Source organism: Antrostomus carolinensis, unplaced genomic scaffold (assembly GCF_000700745.2).
Source record: "Antrostomus carolinensis isolate BGI_N321 unplaced genomic scaffold, ASM70074v2 scaffold13753, whole genome shotgun sequence".
Lineage (NCBI taxonomy): Eukaryota > Metazoa > Chordata > Aves > Caprimulgiformes > Caprimulgidae > Antrostomus > Antrostomus carolinensis.
The window spans coordinates 105779-122231 of NW_010305986.1; the positions used below are offsets into that span (position 1 = coordinate 105779).

At 44.0% G+C, this 16453-nt stretch overlaps 1 protein-coding gene across 1 annotated transcript in view; it reads right to left on the reverse strand.

Moving 5' to 3' along the window:
- The window catches only part of MED12L (mediator complex subunit 12L), a gene marked incomplete at both ends in the record, with an annotated part of 118865 nt that extends 104932 nt beyond the window's left edge, over positions 1 to 13933 (reverse strand). Inside the window, 9 exons of the mRNA XM_010164978.1 lie at positions 4178 to 4314; positions 4514 to 4613; positions 5140 to 5289; positions 7501 to 7770; positions 8189 to 8299; positions 8913 to 9082; positions 10897 to 11056; positions 12908 to 13099; positions 13829 to 13933. Coding sequence (XP_010163280.1) covers positions 4178 to 4314; positions 4514 to 4613; positions 5140 to 5289; positions 7501 to 7770; positions 8189 to 8299; positions 8913 to 9082; positions 10897 to 11056; positions 12908 to 13099; positions 13829 to 13933 — 1395 coding nt within the window. The remainder of the gene's footprint in view (positions 1 to 4177; positions 4315 to 4513; positions 4614 to 5139; positions 5290 to 7500; positions 7771 to 8188; positions 8300 to 8912; positions 9083 to 10896; positions 11057 to 12907; positions 13100 to 13828) is intronic.
- Positions 13934 to 16453: the final 2520 nt, after the last annotated feature.

Below are 16453 nucleotides of genomic sequence, written 5' to 3' on the forward strand. Positions count from 1 at the left end.
TGCTTCGGAGTATTTCAAGCTATACTTAACCAAATTGTATCTTTCTACACAGGAGACTGACAAGTTAAAAAAGTCTCACCAATCATTCTAAAACAAAACAAATTAAGAGAAGAAAAAAAAAAAAAAAAATCCTTTGTCAATTCCCTTCCTTAGTTGTACCTGTGAAAGACTATGACAGACAGCAAAATACAAGCAGACAAAAAGTTGGGTGAGAGTTGAGTGGGTTTAAGTCACAGGAAGATGACAGGTGACCTCAGAGGAGTTTTCACAGACGTTTTGAAAAAGCTGCTGTTGTATTCACTAGCTTGCCCTTCTGAGGACTCTGTTTTTGCACAAATTGACTCAAGCCATCAGAGGGAACGATGGGGTGGAGAGGAATCAAAGGTGTTCCAAATCTGGATGAGTGCAACACAACTGTACTCTAATTTAAACCTGTCCGGTAGCAATGCACACTGTTTACTGGGTTTATTTATTTAAAGATACCTCCACAATAACCACCACAGTGGTAATCACTCCAGAGCTGCCCACAAGAGACATTCTGAGTCAGGGAAATGTCAGATGGAAAGTACCTGTGGCCATAAAGAAGGCCAGGAGTTTTCTCTGCAATATCACCTCAGCTGAAAGTGAATTTACTGCTTTATGCCACGTCACACATTTCTAGATTTCAATTCCTCCAGCTGGATGCACTGAGCAGCTCTATACAAGTCCGTGAAGCAGAATTAGATATGAAAGGTCCTTTGCATTACTGCCTGTGCATGTGGTCATACTCACAAGATACTATCACAAGCAATATGGTAAGAATGATGCTACATTTTTATTGGCCAGCAGACCTTCACACCAAAAGAATTCAATAACTTACCATCATTTGGAACTTCACGGATACAAAGCTGAGCATCTGACAGGGGTAACAAGCGCTACTTTTCGGGCTGCACACAGAGCCGATGGAAACCCCGTGCCTGTAAGGACTCCTGCCCCAGGAGAGCAGCCAGGCTGTGGGCCACCATTAGGGCTCAGATGAAGCTATTCCTACAGTATTACACAGGGGCCACCACGGACAGCCGGTGAGAAACTGCAATGCAATTCTTTTCTCCAGTTTACAGTCTGCTTCCTAACACAGCATTTAACAGTGCAATCAGTGCTCCTCCATGCCAAGTCTTCTCCAAGTCACTGTGGCCTCTCTTGAGGTCAAGGATGAAGGGTTTGTTCTGGGTCTGGTCCAAATACAGATTCAGTGTGCCACCTCTGTCACATGCAACATGATGCTCAAACTCTGAGCTCTGTTCAACGCCCGCCGTCCATCTGCCCCATTTGTCCTACTTAAACTCAACGTACGGCCGCAGCTCAGCCCCTCACTCCACATCTTCCTCTGTTTTGCTCTCTCTTGTTCTGTCACCAACGTCACCAGATCCCAGCCTTCAGCACCATTCCTCTGTATCTCCCCACGGGATGAAAAGTAACTCTTCCCCCTCTAGGGCTCAGGACACCAGGACAGCTAGGCTGTCTACACCCACCTACCTTCCCTTGTTCCAGCCCCTGCCCCCAAGACTTACTTTTGCTCTGACACTCTGACGTCATGAGTTATATATTAAGACAATTCTGAAGAAATCAATAGTGGGCATACAAGCAGCATCCTGAGAACATTTGTCTGTTTTCAGTCTCTCTCAGAACCTAAGTACTTTGTAGCAGAAGTGACCATCCTTCCATTCCAGCAGGTGCCCAGTGCTTTGGAGCACCACTCTCAGGTACTTGCACTGGCATCATTTGCAGCCTTCAGGACAATGTTTTGCAATCAAACTGGAAAAAATGGACAGGAAATAGGTTCCAAACATGTTCCAGCTGGGCTCACATCAAAACAGGGGTAGTAATAGCTGTCCTTCAAAGTACATTTTGCTTTAAATAACTATGCCAGTAGACAGGCATCCTAGTGATGGACATCTTATTTACAAAAGAAAAGTCTTTACAGGCTTACATGAGTCACCAGCTGGAAACAGAGCACACGCGACCTCAGAACTTACGGCCTTTTCTGTCAAGAACAGCCTCAGTTTATCAAGGGGGAAGGAAACAGAGACAAAAAAAGACAGACAGCGTTGCGTGTGGCGACATCCTTGTGCGCTCAACCTCATGGCACCACAGCCGAGGCGCAGCCGGTGCAGGGAGTCGCCGACATCCAGCGGCCACCTCGCAGCTCCACAGCCCTCCTCTGGCATGCGAGGCAGGGCTGTGCCCGCCACGGGCACCCACCACCAGCCTGCCCGGGAGGTAAGCAGCCAAACACTGCACTGGTGACTCGGATGTGGCTTTGGAAGTTCAAATGTCAAAATGCACAAGTACCATCGACCAGGCGTTCAGCATCCCAAGGCAACCTCTTGTCTAGCTGACAAAAGTCAAGCTCAAGCCAAGCAACAACTAACAGTCTCGAAAACTCCAGAGGAGCTTAGGAGGCTGCAGATAATTTCAAAGTTTAATTTCATAGCAGCTCCAGACCCCATAAGGTAAAGACTGAAACTTTTGAAGTTAAGTTTTCTTCCCTCAGAAAGAAGTCAGCACCTTTGCTTCCACTCTCCCTACAGTCTCCCGTGACCACTGTGCAAACACAGGCACATTGTCACTTACGTGTGACAATGCTTTATTCCTGCCCAGCGCTCTTCATCCGTGTTATGCCACTAGAAGATAGGCAGCCCTGAAAATAAACTAGATAGACCTTCATAAAAATGTTTGGCACCCAGAACTGGGGAACACATCTTTAAGAGAGCTGTTTAGGAGCCAAAACAGGCACGTTTTCAAGGCAACTCAAACTCAAGTCATAAAGTACCATGAAACAAAAGCAATAATAGCAGACAACCTATAATAAGAACAGAATAATTACCTTATTTTCAGAAGTCTCCCTACCAACACTGCCTTTTGAAACACAAAGAAACAGTTTTTTAGTACAACTGTAACTGTAAATCAGAAAAACTTTTTGGAATACAGACAGGGAGAAGGAAAAAAAAATACAACTGCAGAAGGGCAACAGCACAGAACCACACCATCTGGCCCCTCAAAGAAAGGAAAACAAAAAACCCACACTCAAATGATAAAGCATATCACACCCTATCCATTTCAAATATACAAAAACACTTGAACTCCTGATTTCATCCAAGCATCAGGGTTAAGAGCTTTCAGCAACTTCACCTGCCTGCTGTAACAGCTCTCCTTCCTCTATTTCTCTCTCTTTACCATAACAGTGTATTTGAAATACAAAGACAACTCTGGCAAGCATTTCATCCTACCAACAGGTCTGAGCTTCACATACAGAGTTTGTTGGCAGGTATATCTCTCTGGAAATACTTCCAGAGCTGTTATCCTCCCAACACTATATACTGCTTGTTTATTGCAGAGTCATTAAAATGCTGATTGACAATTATTATGCAGCATTTCTGTGCAACAGAGGTCTTGAATTACGACCATGAATTGCTGAGAACGTCGTCATGACCAGGTGTATTAAAAAAACAAGCCATTTTGCATAAAACATTGTAAAATGTTAATAACATGAGCAGCTATGACAGATTCACTAATATTTTCCACTTTAAAATATTACTTCAACAGTGTATTATTAAAGCTGGCTATTTCATCTTTTCCCCAAACATTTTCCAAGGAGTTTGACATTATATACAGGCACAGTGACATCATCTGCACTACACAAAAAAAAACCCAAACAAAAAACACATAAAAAATAAAACCAGTGAAATGTTAAAGATTTCTGATAAAGATTTTCATAATCTCTGAAAATGGCTCTAGGAACACAGGCAAAAATATCAAAAAACATAAGAGTGCATAGTTTTAGAATATTCTACTATACTTAACAACCTATTAATTTACTACTTTCTACAACAGATGTAAAAGTTGTTACCAAACAATAATCTGGAATTTTACTTGGTAGCAGCCAAAAAACAAACCACAAAACCTTGATAGCTCATTTCTCCTAAATGAGGTTTACAGCACGTAGAACTGAAGAATTCAATTACAACAGCAAAGAGCTCTTCCCTCCTAATAAACCAAAGGTAAATTAACAAAGCAAAAATACCCCCAGAAAACATGAAGCTTTTGTATCAAATATACACACACACACAATTCTGGTAAGTAAAAATAAAATCCCTTGTCTACAGATTATGACATGAGAGGAGAATGAAGCCATTACCTCTTGGTTATCTTTATTCTGATTTGCCCAGAAAATCTTATGATAAAGTGTTTCCATTGAATTGCTGGAATCTGATCTGTCAAAACAATGCCGATCCAACACTTCTAAGGTGTGCAAAACTCGGCTGATGGTCACCCCTAGAGATGGGAGTTACAGGAGGGGAAAAAAATAATAATAATAAAGGTTTACACACAGGAAGACATTACATCACATTCATCTGTCCAATCTGTTACTAGAATTAATCATGGTACAACAGGATTGTGCTCAAACAAGAGCAGATGTAAACCCTAACGATCCCAATGTTGGCTTCATCTCAAATTACCTTACAGTAATTACCTGCAGTTGATTCTTGGCACTTGTCAAAAGACCACCGCACCTCCACGGCACGGCCTCTTTGCTTTATCTGCTGTTCTACTTCATAAATCTTTGCCCGAACCTGTAAAAAAGATAGTTGCTAATTAGCCAGTAGTGGGAAGTCTCAATTTCCATTTCCAGCTTGTGACAGGTTTCTCAGCATGAACAAGGTACCCTGTGGTGTTTCACAACACTCCCTACATTTGAGAACAACAAACTGAAGCACACTCTGCTCAAATGTTTTTGTCTGTTACGAACTGTTTTGTACAACGAAGCACCTTTTCCATCTCAGCAGAAGTTAACTTCCAGCGCGTCTGAGAATTTGCATCTCACAATATGGTACAAACTGCTTCTTATTCACCATTTTACACCATAAAGTAATTTCAGTTTAATAACAGAAAACATGTGAACATAAATAAAATTCCTGGTATTTTCATAAAATCAGTACCTGAATGAAGTACATAGTAAGGTCAACAAAAACCAGCACAACATCGGTCTTGAAACTAGACCTGCAGAAATATCTAAACTTGGCTGTAGTCCTAATGATCACAAATCATTATTTGGGATATAAAATTGATCTGAATAATGTGACAATGAAAAAAGCTTACCTGCTGATTAAATGCTGAATTTCCACCTGGCATAGGTAAACTAGATGGAGCAACTTGAAGTAAATCCAGAGGTGAGCCTGGATTAACGTTCTTATTTTCATTTGTGGAATAATTCCACACCAAGGCACTTGGGCAACAAAGAGTTACAGTCTGCAAGCAACAGTACAAAACAGAAGTGGTTTCTTTTTCTAAACATGTGTGATAGATAATACCAACAGTAAGAGAGTGATGAGACTAGAACCACTTTTGGTCTAACTACTACAGTGAAAGAAACAAAAAGACAGGCCCATGCACAATTTCTTTAAAACATCCATTCGGGGATGTTCAACTACTATATAATTTTCCTTCTTCATTATTAATTATTTTAATATATACATGTTCAATTCACATTTGTATTGCTTTCATAACGCCATCAAAGAACTTCATCAAAGGTTAATTTCAGTCAGACCCTTTCTGAGAAACATCAACAAGCTTTTGAAAAAAAGTCATTTTGGTGTTCAGCTTACAGAAAGAAGCTACATGTGAAAAATTAAAATTTAAGAAATTAATTAAAATCAACTCTTTGTCAAGATTTTAAAGCACAAAAGAGTCATTGAAATGCACCACAAACCTAAGATTTACTTCAAAAGAAAGATTTTGCATTGACAGGCTTCCAAACAGTCCTTGTACAACGGCTTGTCAGCAGGTACCCATTACTCTGTAGCATCTGGTATTGTACAGTAAAAGCAGAACACTTTGATGTTTTGGGGTCAGACCTTAAACATCATCTAAAATGATAGAAGTTGATTCATTTTATAGATGTTTACTTTTGGGACTGGTGGATCACTTGTTGGGAAGCTCCCCCAGTCCAAAGCTGGATTACAAAGCAGCACCTGAGCAAAACCATTGCCCAGTTTGCTCCTCTGCAAAGACAGAGCTTGTCTGAACCCAGGTCGTCCTCTGGACCCTCCTGGTAGCACAAGAAAAAGAGGTAGCGAAAAAGAACAGAGAAAACACACACACACACACACACACAAATCCAAAGAGGACAGAAGAGCAGAAAGGTTACCAGCTGTGCTGCTAGTAGAGAAAGCTGTAGAGCTGCCAGAGTACACAAGCAAACCCCAGCAGCCCAGGATGGGACAAATACTGACGTTCCCAGGACAGACCCAAGTTCAGAGGAAAACAGTCACCGCACGCTGAGAGTCAGATGGAATCCAACCTCCTGACTCACGTACCCTCAGTGGAGGGAGGGAGGGAGCGATGCAGATACTCTCCCACTTCCTTTCCTCGGATGGCACCGACTGAGCCTTACCTGTGTGCAACCTGGCCTGCCCCCAGGCTCTGGACTTCCCACACTGTGCTGACTATGAGAAAAGAGCTCTCAGAGAGGGAGCTGCGTACCACGAGACAGTGCTCTTTTACTGGAGGAGTGGTCCAGCACTGGAACAGTTTGCCCAGATGTTAAAAATCCCACTGGACATAGTCCTGGAGAACCTGCTCTCACTGACCCTGCCTAAGGTGGGGTGGATGACATCATCGGATGTTGGTCCCTGCCAACCTCACTCGTTCTGTGATTTTGTGATCCCACGAGCATCAGCGCACCCCTGGTACCACCACCAGGACATCTGTGCAATCCCCAGAGACACACAACCAAACAGGCAACAGCAGGAGAGTTTGAGGAAGTCTCACCAGGTCAGCACTCAGGAAGGCAAACAACCACAGCTCATCACACAAGTTGGTTTTTCAGAAAATAATTACTCTCTTGAGAATTCTGCTATTGCTGAGCAACAAGCCCAAGTCAACAGTCTCTTCTGTCTCACAGTTTTAAAAACTGTGGAAGTTGATAAGGCAACGTAATTCTGACAGAACCAAGATGAAGCGGCCTGCAGTGGCACTAAGCATCGGTGACAAGCTGGAAGAGGGAAGGAAATCCTCAAAGGCTAGAGCTTGCAGGAGTCAGCATGGTGCTGTGTTCTGTCCAGCCGCACCCAGCAGACAGGGTCTGGCAGAACCACGCAGGGTCACCAGTGGTGAGAACATGATGAGATGCACAGAGCGTTACCACAACCAGAAACACTCCATCACAGAGGGAAGGCTTGGCTACCCCTGGCAGCTGAGTCACTCTTTCCCACAGCAGAGGGGCAGATAGACACACAGACAGCCCAAGCTTCTCCAGGTGGTTCCACCACCACACCTCAGCTGACATGGAGAATCCATCCTCCTGCTCCCCCCAGACCCACCCAGTTCTCACCATTTAACGGACACAGGTACATTTCAAAACACAACTGGTACACCTCGTCATACCCAAAACCTACTCTGTTCCCAGTAAACTAAATGGTTACAGCCTTGACAACAAAGAGCGACAGAACACTGGCCTACCTGCAGCATACAACTCAGTCCATACACCAGTGGACGGTGTTGAGGGCAGGAGAGGAAATCAGAGCAGGCCAGCTGTACCGGGCTCAGCACCGGCCCAGGGGTGGTCGGACTCGGGGCTGTCAGAGGAGGGTTACTTGGTCCAATAATCATATGAGGAGAGTGTGCAGCTACAAGGGTAGGACCATCGCCCAGCAACAAAGACAGGCGCCTGGCACAAAAATACGCGAGGCGACGGGACAGGTAAGCTGACTGCACAAACTCCTCCGAATACTGGAATTTAAACAAATGCACAGTTTACTACACAGTCTGCTCCATGTATTCATTTTCTTTAACAACCTAAGATTGAACATGCATAAACTGGAATGGATTACCTCCACTATTTAAGAGTCTAGAAGTTAAAAAATAAAAGAGCAGCTCATATGCAAATCTATACTTCTGTCCTTAAAACTTTCATCTGCTCCCTCGGGCCAGTTACAGTAACAGAATCCCTCCACCAATTCAAGTTAAGGATTATAAGGCATGAACATTTTAAAGCTGTTTATAAATTCCAAACATGCACCATACAATACATTTCCCTAAATGCCCTAAGTAAAAATGTTTACACAGATTTTACCACCACAAATATTAAAATCATTTAACATGTATGAATCACACTTACATTGATTTTGGCTTTAAAACACACACGTACCTGCAACATTAACGGCAACAACAGCTTAAGGAGATCATCATCAGTGGGTCTGATTTTTTCCAAAACATCCAGTATCCATGTCAAATACTCATGTCTCTCGAGCATTCCTTCCTTCAAGGATTTAAAATAACACATATCAACCAGGAGCACTGAACAAGCAGGTGTGCAATTACCAGTTTTATTTCATTTCTGGTTTAGCTCTCATTAGCCACGTCAGCACAGAGCTACCAAGACCCCCAACCACCACTACACAGGCAGGAACCAGCCACACCACGGCAGCCCCACGGAGAGGGAAGCAGTTGTGCACAGCACCCGCAGTCTCGGCCGGGGACATTCAAAACTGCTGACAGACTCACTCCCTCCCGGCAGCCCTTCTGCTGTTTCTGTCCTTGGGTTGAGACAGCCAGAGCTATTCTGGGCTGGAATCATGTGGAACTGAACAGCCAGGCCACCACTCCAGCACCCAAGGCTTCATGTGCTACAGTGGCCTCAGCCTGATCCACTATCATTAAAAACACCATTAAAAGATGGATAATATAGAAGAGAGAATAATTTACTACATTGCTGCAATTGCAATCAAGCACACTAAGCAAATCAAAGCTTTTTCAGCCAGCAAATCTTTACAACTAATTAGCATTTACAATTTATGCAAGTCTTCTAACAAACGCTACCACTAAGTTCTACCATTGAGCTTTCCAAGAATGGCAACTTCTTAAAGTACTACCTGAAACATATAGAATGACAATTTTTCATTATATTCCCACTGCTTCAGGGCTTGTTCCATCTCTGGAGACATCACTGCAGAGCTGTTGCCTTGGCTGGAAGTCACATGATAAAACTCCGCAACCTTTGCCAGCTGCTCTCGAAGGTATCTGGTTATAATTTGAGTCCATTCTACAAAATGAGTTTACACTTAGAACACTTCAGGTGATAAAAGATTTCTTTCACAGTGAGAATTGAAACAAACTTATATTGCCTTTGTCATCAAAAATATTCCCCCAAAACCTTATCTCACAGTTGCATAATGCAGCACCTACTGTGAATTAATGGGCTTCTTCCGTGCCCGTCCTGTGCATTGGTCTCGAAGCACAGACACTGTCAAGCGTGCAAGCAGCCCTCCAGCTGAGCACGCCACGAAAAGCTCTGACACAAGGTATGCCTTTAGGGAATCACCTGTCTCTCTCATCAGATTGCAGCATTCAGCCACAAAACAGCCTTGAAATAGATAAAATAAATATACTTCATTACATCCTTCCATCTGGATCGTTATTCCCCTCTTCCTTCCCCCTCCAAATATAGCCAACATAAAACTCAACGGGACTTTGCACAAGCAATGGGATATAAAACTGTTCTTCCTATAACCACTCAAACAGATAACTCCTCCAGATTCCTATTCTGACAAGAATGCAAAAGCTCAGGAGCAGTTTCTTAGGTCAGAGTGACTAGCACAGTGCAGAGGTCTGCCAGTAAGACTGATTATCTTTCCTTTGTCCTAGATAAGTCAGTAGGTGCTGTTCGGCAAATACACAAACCTACTAAAATTTTACCAGCTTTTCTCCCTGCTTCAGCAGGGATTCTGTATTTAGCATAACCTGGAGAAATTAGTGAACAAAAGTAAACTTGTTTGGTCATATACATGAAGCTTTGGGAAAAGAGGAATTGTAAGGAAGGCACTGTCTTAACCATAAGTGGAACGACCAAAGATATTTGTTAACATCTCAGAGACAAGCATGTGACGGGGCTGCATTTAATCAGCACGCAGCACATTTTGGAAGAGCACACTCTTTTATGAATACATAATGCAGTTGCTTTGACAACCGAAGCCTGTTTACTGTCAGAGTTACAAGAACTACCACTCTCACACACAACTGTTCTCGCTGTTCGCTCCCCCCCTCAGCCTTCAGCTAGCATGTTCATTCTTTTTTCCCTTTGCATTTGTAATTGGCAGTTCTGTCAACATATACAGACTGTATGGTGAATGCTCTTCTATCCAAATCCACGGGAATTTCTGCATGAAGCCAGTGGGTTTGAGTGTTTTCGTAGAGCAGTTTAACTATATTTACTTTAAACGTTTGCTCACTTTTGGAAAAACAATTCCAAATCCACTACTTCAAACTTATTTCATGTGACAGTAGGAAAGATTAATTTTCCCAAGCAATTACCAATATCTCTGTGCCACGGAGTTGGAAACAATGCAACTGCCTTTCTGTTACCTGCGGCACAGATATAAAACATTTTGGGAACTGTCAAAGGCTGCTCAGTAACACACAGCAAATTACTTCCCAGAAAGCTTCCAACAACCTTTGCAAAACAGGGAATTCAGCTATGTCATTCCAGAGGAAAGGGAAGACAACCTGAGAGGCTGAAGAGAGGGGCTGCTTCAGTGTCCCTTAGTGTGAAGGACAGAAGGGGAATTTGAGAGAAGGAAAGAGGGAGCAGTAGTGAAGACGCAGCACAGACAACTCCTCAGATGCTGCTCCTGGAGATTTAGGGGGGAATCAGCTGGGAGGAAGAGAAGCCAACACAACAGTATTTATGCTGCACGGCTCTCTGTACTCTTTTCTAAACAAAACTGATTCAAAGGAATTTTTATTCCCCTTCCCACTACAAAGACTCCCCTCTGGACACCCAGTAACACCAAAGCCACAAACAAGAGGAGCAGGGCCCCTCAGCTATTACGTGCTCAGACGTTAGAGATGTCTGCTTACCAACATTCGGGTCAGTGGCCTGGCGTTTCTTGATTTTAGCTTCAGAAATCGCAGCGTAGTAGGCACACGTCATTTTGATCAGCCATGCTGCTCGAAGCAGGGGCACAGAATATTTCGCTAAGTAAGCAAAAACATCTTCTTTTTTACTGAGAATAGGAACCTGCAATGAAACAGGAAGCAAGTTACAGCAGACAGTCCAAGCAGCAGCTGGCACCCGTGGGTTAGCCCCGGCCTCCTCCGCTCAACCCTGCACTACCTGGAGAGCAGCAGACCTCTTCACCAACAGAGGAACCCACAACACTAACACCACCTATGTCTGAACACAATGAAACAGAGACTGGACAAAAAGAGATACTGCTCCACACCTCCCTCAGGTTTCACCAGGAGCGTCCTTCCCACACACAGAGATGCCTGCAAGGCCACTAGCAAACTGCTCAACACAGCCAAAGGCATCCAAAGTGCAGAAAGAGTCCTGCAAGCTGATCCTCAGAACCTCTGGAAAATGGAAATACATCAGAGTTTTGGGTGAGGGTTCAGTAACACAGACACTGCCAGTTCCACGGGTGCCCCTGGTTCAGAGGAGTCTGTAACAACCAGAGTGCACCAGGGCAACACAGCCTGGCCAGCTCATGCTGCCTGCACTGGCCACACACAAGAATTCCAGGTGAAAAGTAACTGTTCTGCCACAGCAATCCTTACAGCTTTCTGCATAAAGGTAGAATAATTTTTAAATGCATTTTTAAAGCAACGTAGGTGAGAACAAGACATTTCATACCCAATGGAGGCATAAATGCTATGCTTACTATCCCCTATCCGAAAATCCTCATTACTCCCCGAGGAATACTCCACCTTCCCAACAGAGCGCCTGGAGAGCAGAGGTGCATCAGTGCTGAGCGGAGCAGCAAACAAAGCACTAACCCCTTTCCACAATGCTCGTCAGTGGTCAGCCTAGGGGCTCTACAAAATCAGTTTCACAGTGTTCTTAACATGCTTATTTACTGCTATCAGCAGGTTTATAAATCTGATTAAAAAAAAAAAAAAACACTTAAATAACAAAAGAGATCTCTTTAGCACTTCTATTCACAAAGTTGTCCTCTCAGAGTCAGGGGGAAATTTAAGTTGGTGGCATGCTTGCCACAGCAAAGCTCCTGTTTTTCTGGTGGCTCTATCGGTGGCAAAGCAGCACATGTTCTTCACCAACTGCATGGCAACAGACCCAAAAATGGTGAAGTCTGCATCTTCTGTTATTTTGGTCTGCTTATGCTCAATACTCTTGGAACAAGAGTTCCTTATTTCAGTTTATAGTCAGAATAACTCCTGGATACTATAAGATTAGCTGCTTGTACAGAGAGCTTCAGGAAAGGCAGGCAGGAATAACAGCACTTTTGTTTCTAGACACTACCTTGGATGAGTCTTAATGATCACTTCAAATTTATCCTGTTCTTAACAGCATGCAGTATCCAGAAAGATAGCTCAAAACTGCCTTTTCCAGTTATACAAAGGCTGCAAAAAAAGCAGCAAGCATTCCTCTCCTTAACTGGGAACTTAAACAAGAATGCAACTAATAAGACTGTTTACCAAAGATTGTTAATATAAATACAAATTTAAATGTGAAGAGCATGCAAAGGGGTTGGAGTTAGCAAGCAGGTTCTTTTAGGAATGCATTGGCTTCCTGGTCGATTATTTCCTTGCCAGTCACAAGAATTTCTGTAAACTGTTCCTTTGCCTGAGAAAGAGGCCCTTGAAGTGAAGCATACAGGCAAAGAACCTGGCTGACAGTAAGATAAATATGCCTGAGCTAAAATATAGTAATTCAAAGGAACTTTCTACCAGCTAGATCAGAAGTTTCCCTTTGTCCAGGCACCCTCCTTACAGAGTGGGACCAGGCTGCAGAGCAGCAGTTGCCTCCAGCACTGCTCCACATCCAGCACATTCAGAAATTGCCCTATTCTCATAGCCCAATTCAGTACAATCCAATACCCAAGAAACAGAGGAAGGAGTATTTGAATACCTTTTTTACTAAAAGTGTCAGTGGTTTACTTCCTGCTAAATCTGTGAACCAGTTGTGAATTGCACTCTGAGACCGAGCAGTAACCAGCCAGTAGTTGTCTTTGGCATTTACTTGTGGTTTCTTCTTTCCTGTGTCCTGGAAAGTGTTGAGTTTTAGCTTTTCCGCTAATATGCTGCTAAAGTAAGCGCCAATCTGGTGGGAAAAGAAAGCAAAGCATATATGATAACCCAGTAAGCAAGCATCTATCATACACTAATGCACCAAGGATTTCCATCAGACTAGATGCAGTCATCGCTCCAGTCCAGGCTATCGATCTAATGAGATGACACTAAGTCCCTGCAGCCAGGAGATGGGGATTCATGATGCCAGCACCCCTAACACCTCTGCATTATCACTGCAGAAGCTGCTGGTCAGCAAAACCAAGCCCAAGACAGCCAGGCCCCAGAGATACCAGAGAGGCAGCTGCCATTTACGATGGGTCACTGAACGCTCCGGGCCACATCCCTCCAGCAGGTGAGTGTCTCCGATTCAGGCCCCAACCCAGGCTATTCTAAGGGTGTCTCAGAACACTCCTTCCCTTCTACGCTTAATATACCATAAAGTGTGTAAACATACGCTTTTCACTTCTATTTAGAACAAACTACACTGTCACAAGAACCACATTCACTGTCCTTCCATCACCAGTCACTTTCTACAATAAAGTGTGTGAGTCAGGTTCTGTTCTTGCCATCCACGCTTTCCTCTAAAGACTGACAACAGAGGTAGCAGAAACACAGCTCAGCATTCTTATATTAGTTCTGTAATTAACTTTAATATGAAGATTTCCAACCAGAAAGCAAAGCAGTCAAGAGCCAAGTACAACCACTGCCAGCCTGGTTCCAATTTCAAGGTGTGCACTCAGAGCAAACAGCCCAGCCTTACCTTCGAGGCATTAATGACAATATTTCTAGCAGATCCATGCTCGTCTCCAGAGAAGGCAGGCTGATTACTGAAGCCTTGCTTCACGTTCACTGCAGTCAGTTCATCCTGCAAAGAGTGTTCCAAGGGCAAAAAAATGAAATTACAATTTAATTCTGAGAAGCGTGTTTTTAAAGGAAAATGTATGTATTTGGCAGTATGTCACACTCCGCATTCATCTGAGCCCTCAAAGCACTTGGCACATTCAGGGGATTTCAGTGCAGGGGAACACGATGCCACTCGACCCCCCAGGCCCCGCCAAGCCTTTGCCTCCCTACAGACTTCAAGGCTGTAACTTGACAAGGACGACACCAGCTTTGCTGATCGCTGCCCAGGAGAAGGGCTGTGCAGTTTATTCACCACTCAGGTTCACACGCCTGCCAGACCCGCACCAGGTGAACGGGAACTTGGCTCGTTTGTTTTTCTTAATCTCCCCCTGAAGAGCAGAGACAGATCTCCCCCAGCAAACCAGCAACTGGCCACCAAAGGTGCTCTGCACAAGCTCAAGTGGTTCAGGAACCACTGGTACCAGGTGAGATATCGGAACAATCCCCTAAGATGACTGTGAAACAAACTATGAAAACAAAGGGCGACTGCCATGCAACCAAGCAAATAACACAGGAGAAAATAAAGTTAGGAACGCAATAATTTTAATAGAAGATTTTATTGCTAGTTTTAGGCAACATGTGTCCCCAAAAACAGCAACGCAGAAGCTTCCATTCCATTCATTCTCTTATGCTTTCCAATGTGTTTTGCTTTCCAGTATTTTCACAAAGTTTGGGAGCAACACAGAAGACAGTAATGTATTTAGAAGAAATCTAAGCTCTCTAGGGTTTAGGAAGTTAGCAGGCCTCATCTGAATTTTAAATGAAATCAACAAGAAGTGCTGAAACACTCCTCCACCCACACTATCCCCAAGACAGCCTTGAAAACACAGATAAAGGCAGAAATGAAAGTGATCAAAGATATTATAAGCAAATAAATAAAAGGTAAATGGCAAACAGATGAAGATATATCTTACTACTAGTGCCATTTCCACAGATGACCCCCTGTTATCTTTAAACTTCTCCTCTGAAAAAAGCTGCCTAGATCTCATTAAGCTGAAAATAACCAAGAACCGTATGTTGCACTGCTCACTCTGCCACTGCTGCAGGAACAAGCTGCGATGGACTGACAACACAAACACACCCGTGTTTTGGTTTTGTCTGGCTCAGATTTCTCCCTGCCTTCAGCAGGAGTTCAGAAATTTTAAGCACAGAATAGAGCACAGTTGCATAACCAAACACCAACCAGAAATGAAAAGACACATCATCTGTGAACACAACGCACAGAGATACCTTTACAAACAAATGAACAATAAAAGGAATGTCTACAGGAGCTCTCCTCACATCTCACTTACACCAGCTCCACTAACATTTTCTAAGAGCACAGCTGGCCCCTGGCAGAGGGGAAGGTTTTTTGGACAAGCAGGCAGGAGCCCCAGCACAACTACATTGTACAGCACTGGATGTGCCAGGGCTGAGCCTGCTCTCACTGGGCTCGGTGTGTGAGCCCCCTCCTCACGTCAGGCGCAGGAGCACCGCGCGCTGCTGTCACCGAGCGGCACGCTCTGCGCCGCAACGCGCCGGATCCTCTGGGCTCCTGCAGGGGTGTCAACCTTCCCTTCAAAACATCAAGCAGGGGGGGCCCCACACCGGGCCAGTCAAGGCTTAAAACTCTTTTGCAATTTTAAGCAGCCAAATGAAGCATCAGGCCTGAACTGCGTTAATCTGTTCCAGAAAGAACTTTAATTGTTTCGTGGGGGATGTTGAAGACCCCCCGATGAATCTGCAGCGCTCTGCTTGGGAACACAACACATATGGATGGGTATCTTTACAGACCCAAAGCCTGACAAGCTCAGGTTGACGTTCACAGGAGCTGCACACCGTCAGCTCTGCGAGAAGTCAGACCCCAATTCAAGTCCACACGCGTTACTCGGCTCCACGCAGCTGTGACTCCTGCCAAGCCTGTTCAGAGGAGGCCACCCGTGGCACTTACCCAGCCGGCTGCGGTCAGGGCACTCACATCTACACATGAACCACCCGTTAGGATCAAGCATCGAGGCACTGTTGTTGGGTGTTCTGCACTGTGTAATTCCAAAATAATTCACTTTTCATGAATAGGAATGAGCTCATTCACCTTAAGCATTCTCCTGCTTCTTCAGTACTGCAGTAACACGCTTACTGCAGCACCAAGCCAGTAAGAGAAAAGCAGAAAGCTAATAACGTGGAGAAGTTTTGAAAAACTAGAAACTGGACAGTTTATTCTGACATCTGAGCCGAGCAAATAACGTACAGAGCTATACTGGCACCATCTGACAGTCAAAAACAAGGAGTTCTTGAAATATATTCTTTTTCTCTCCAACCTCAAAAAAATTCCTTCAGAAGAGAAATTTAAGGTAAGTTCATATTAAACTCAAAAAAACCAACAAAATGGCTCTTCTTGACCAGTCATTACTTACAGACCCTCCCACGTGCTCCATCTTTGGCTTCATGTCTCTTTATTACACGAGGGCCTGGAGCAACCATAGCATTAGCTTGGAGATCCAAA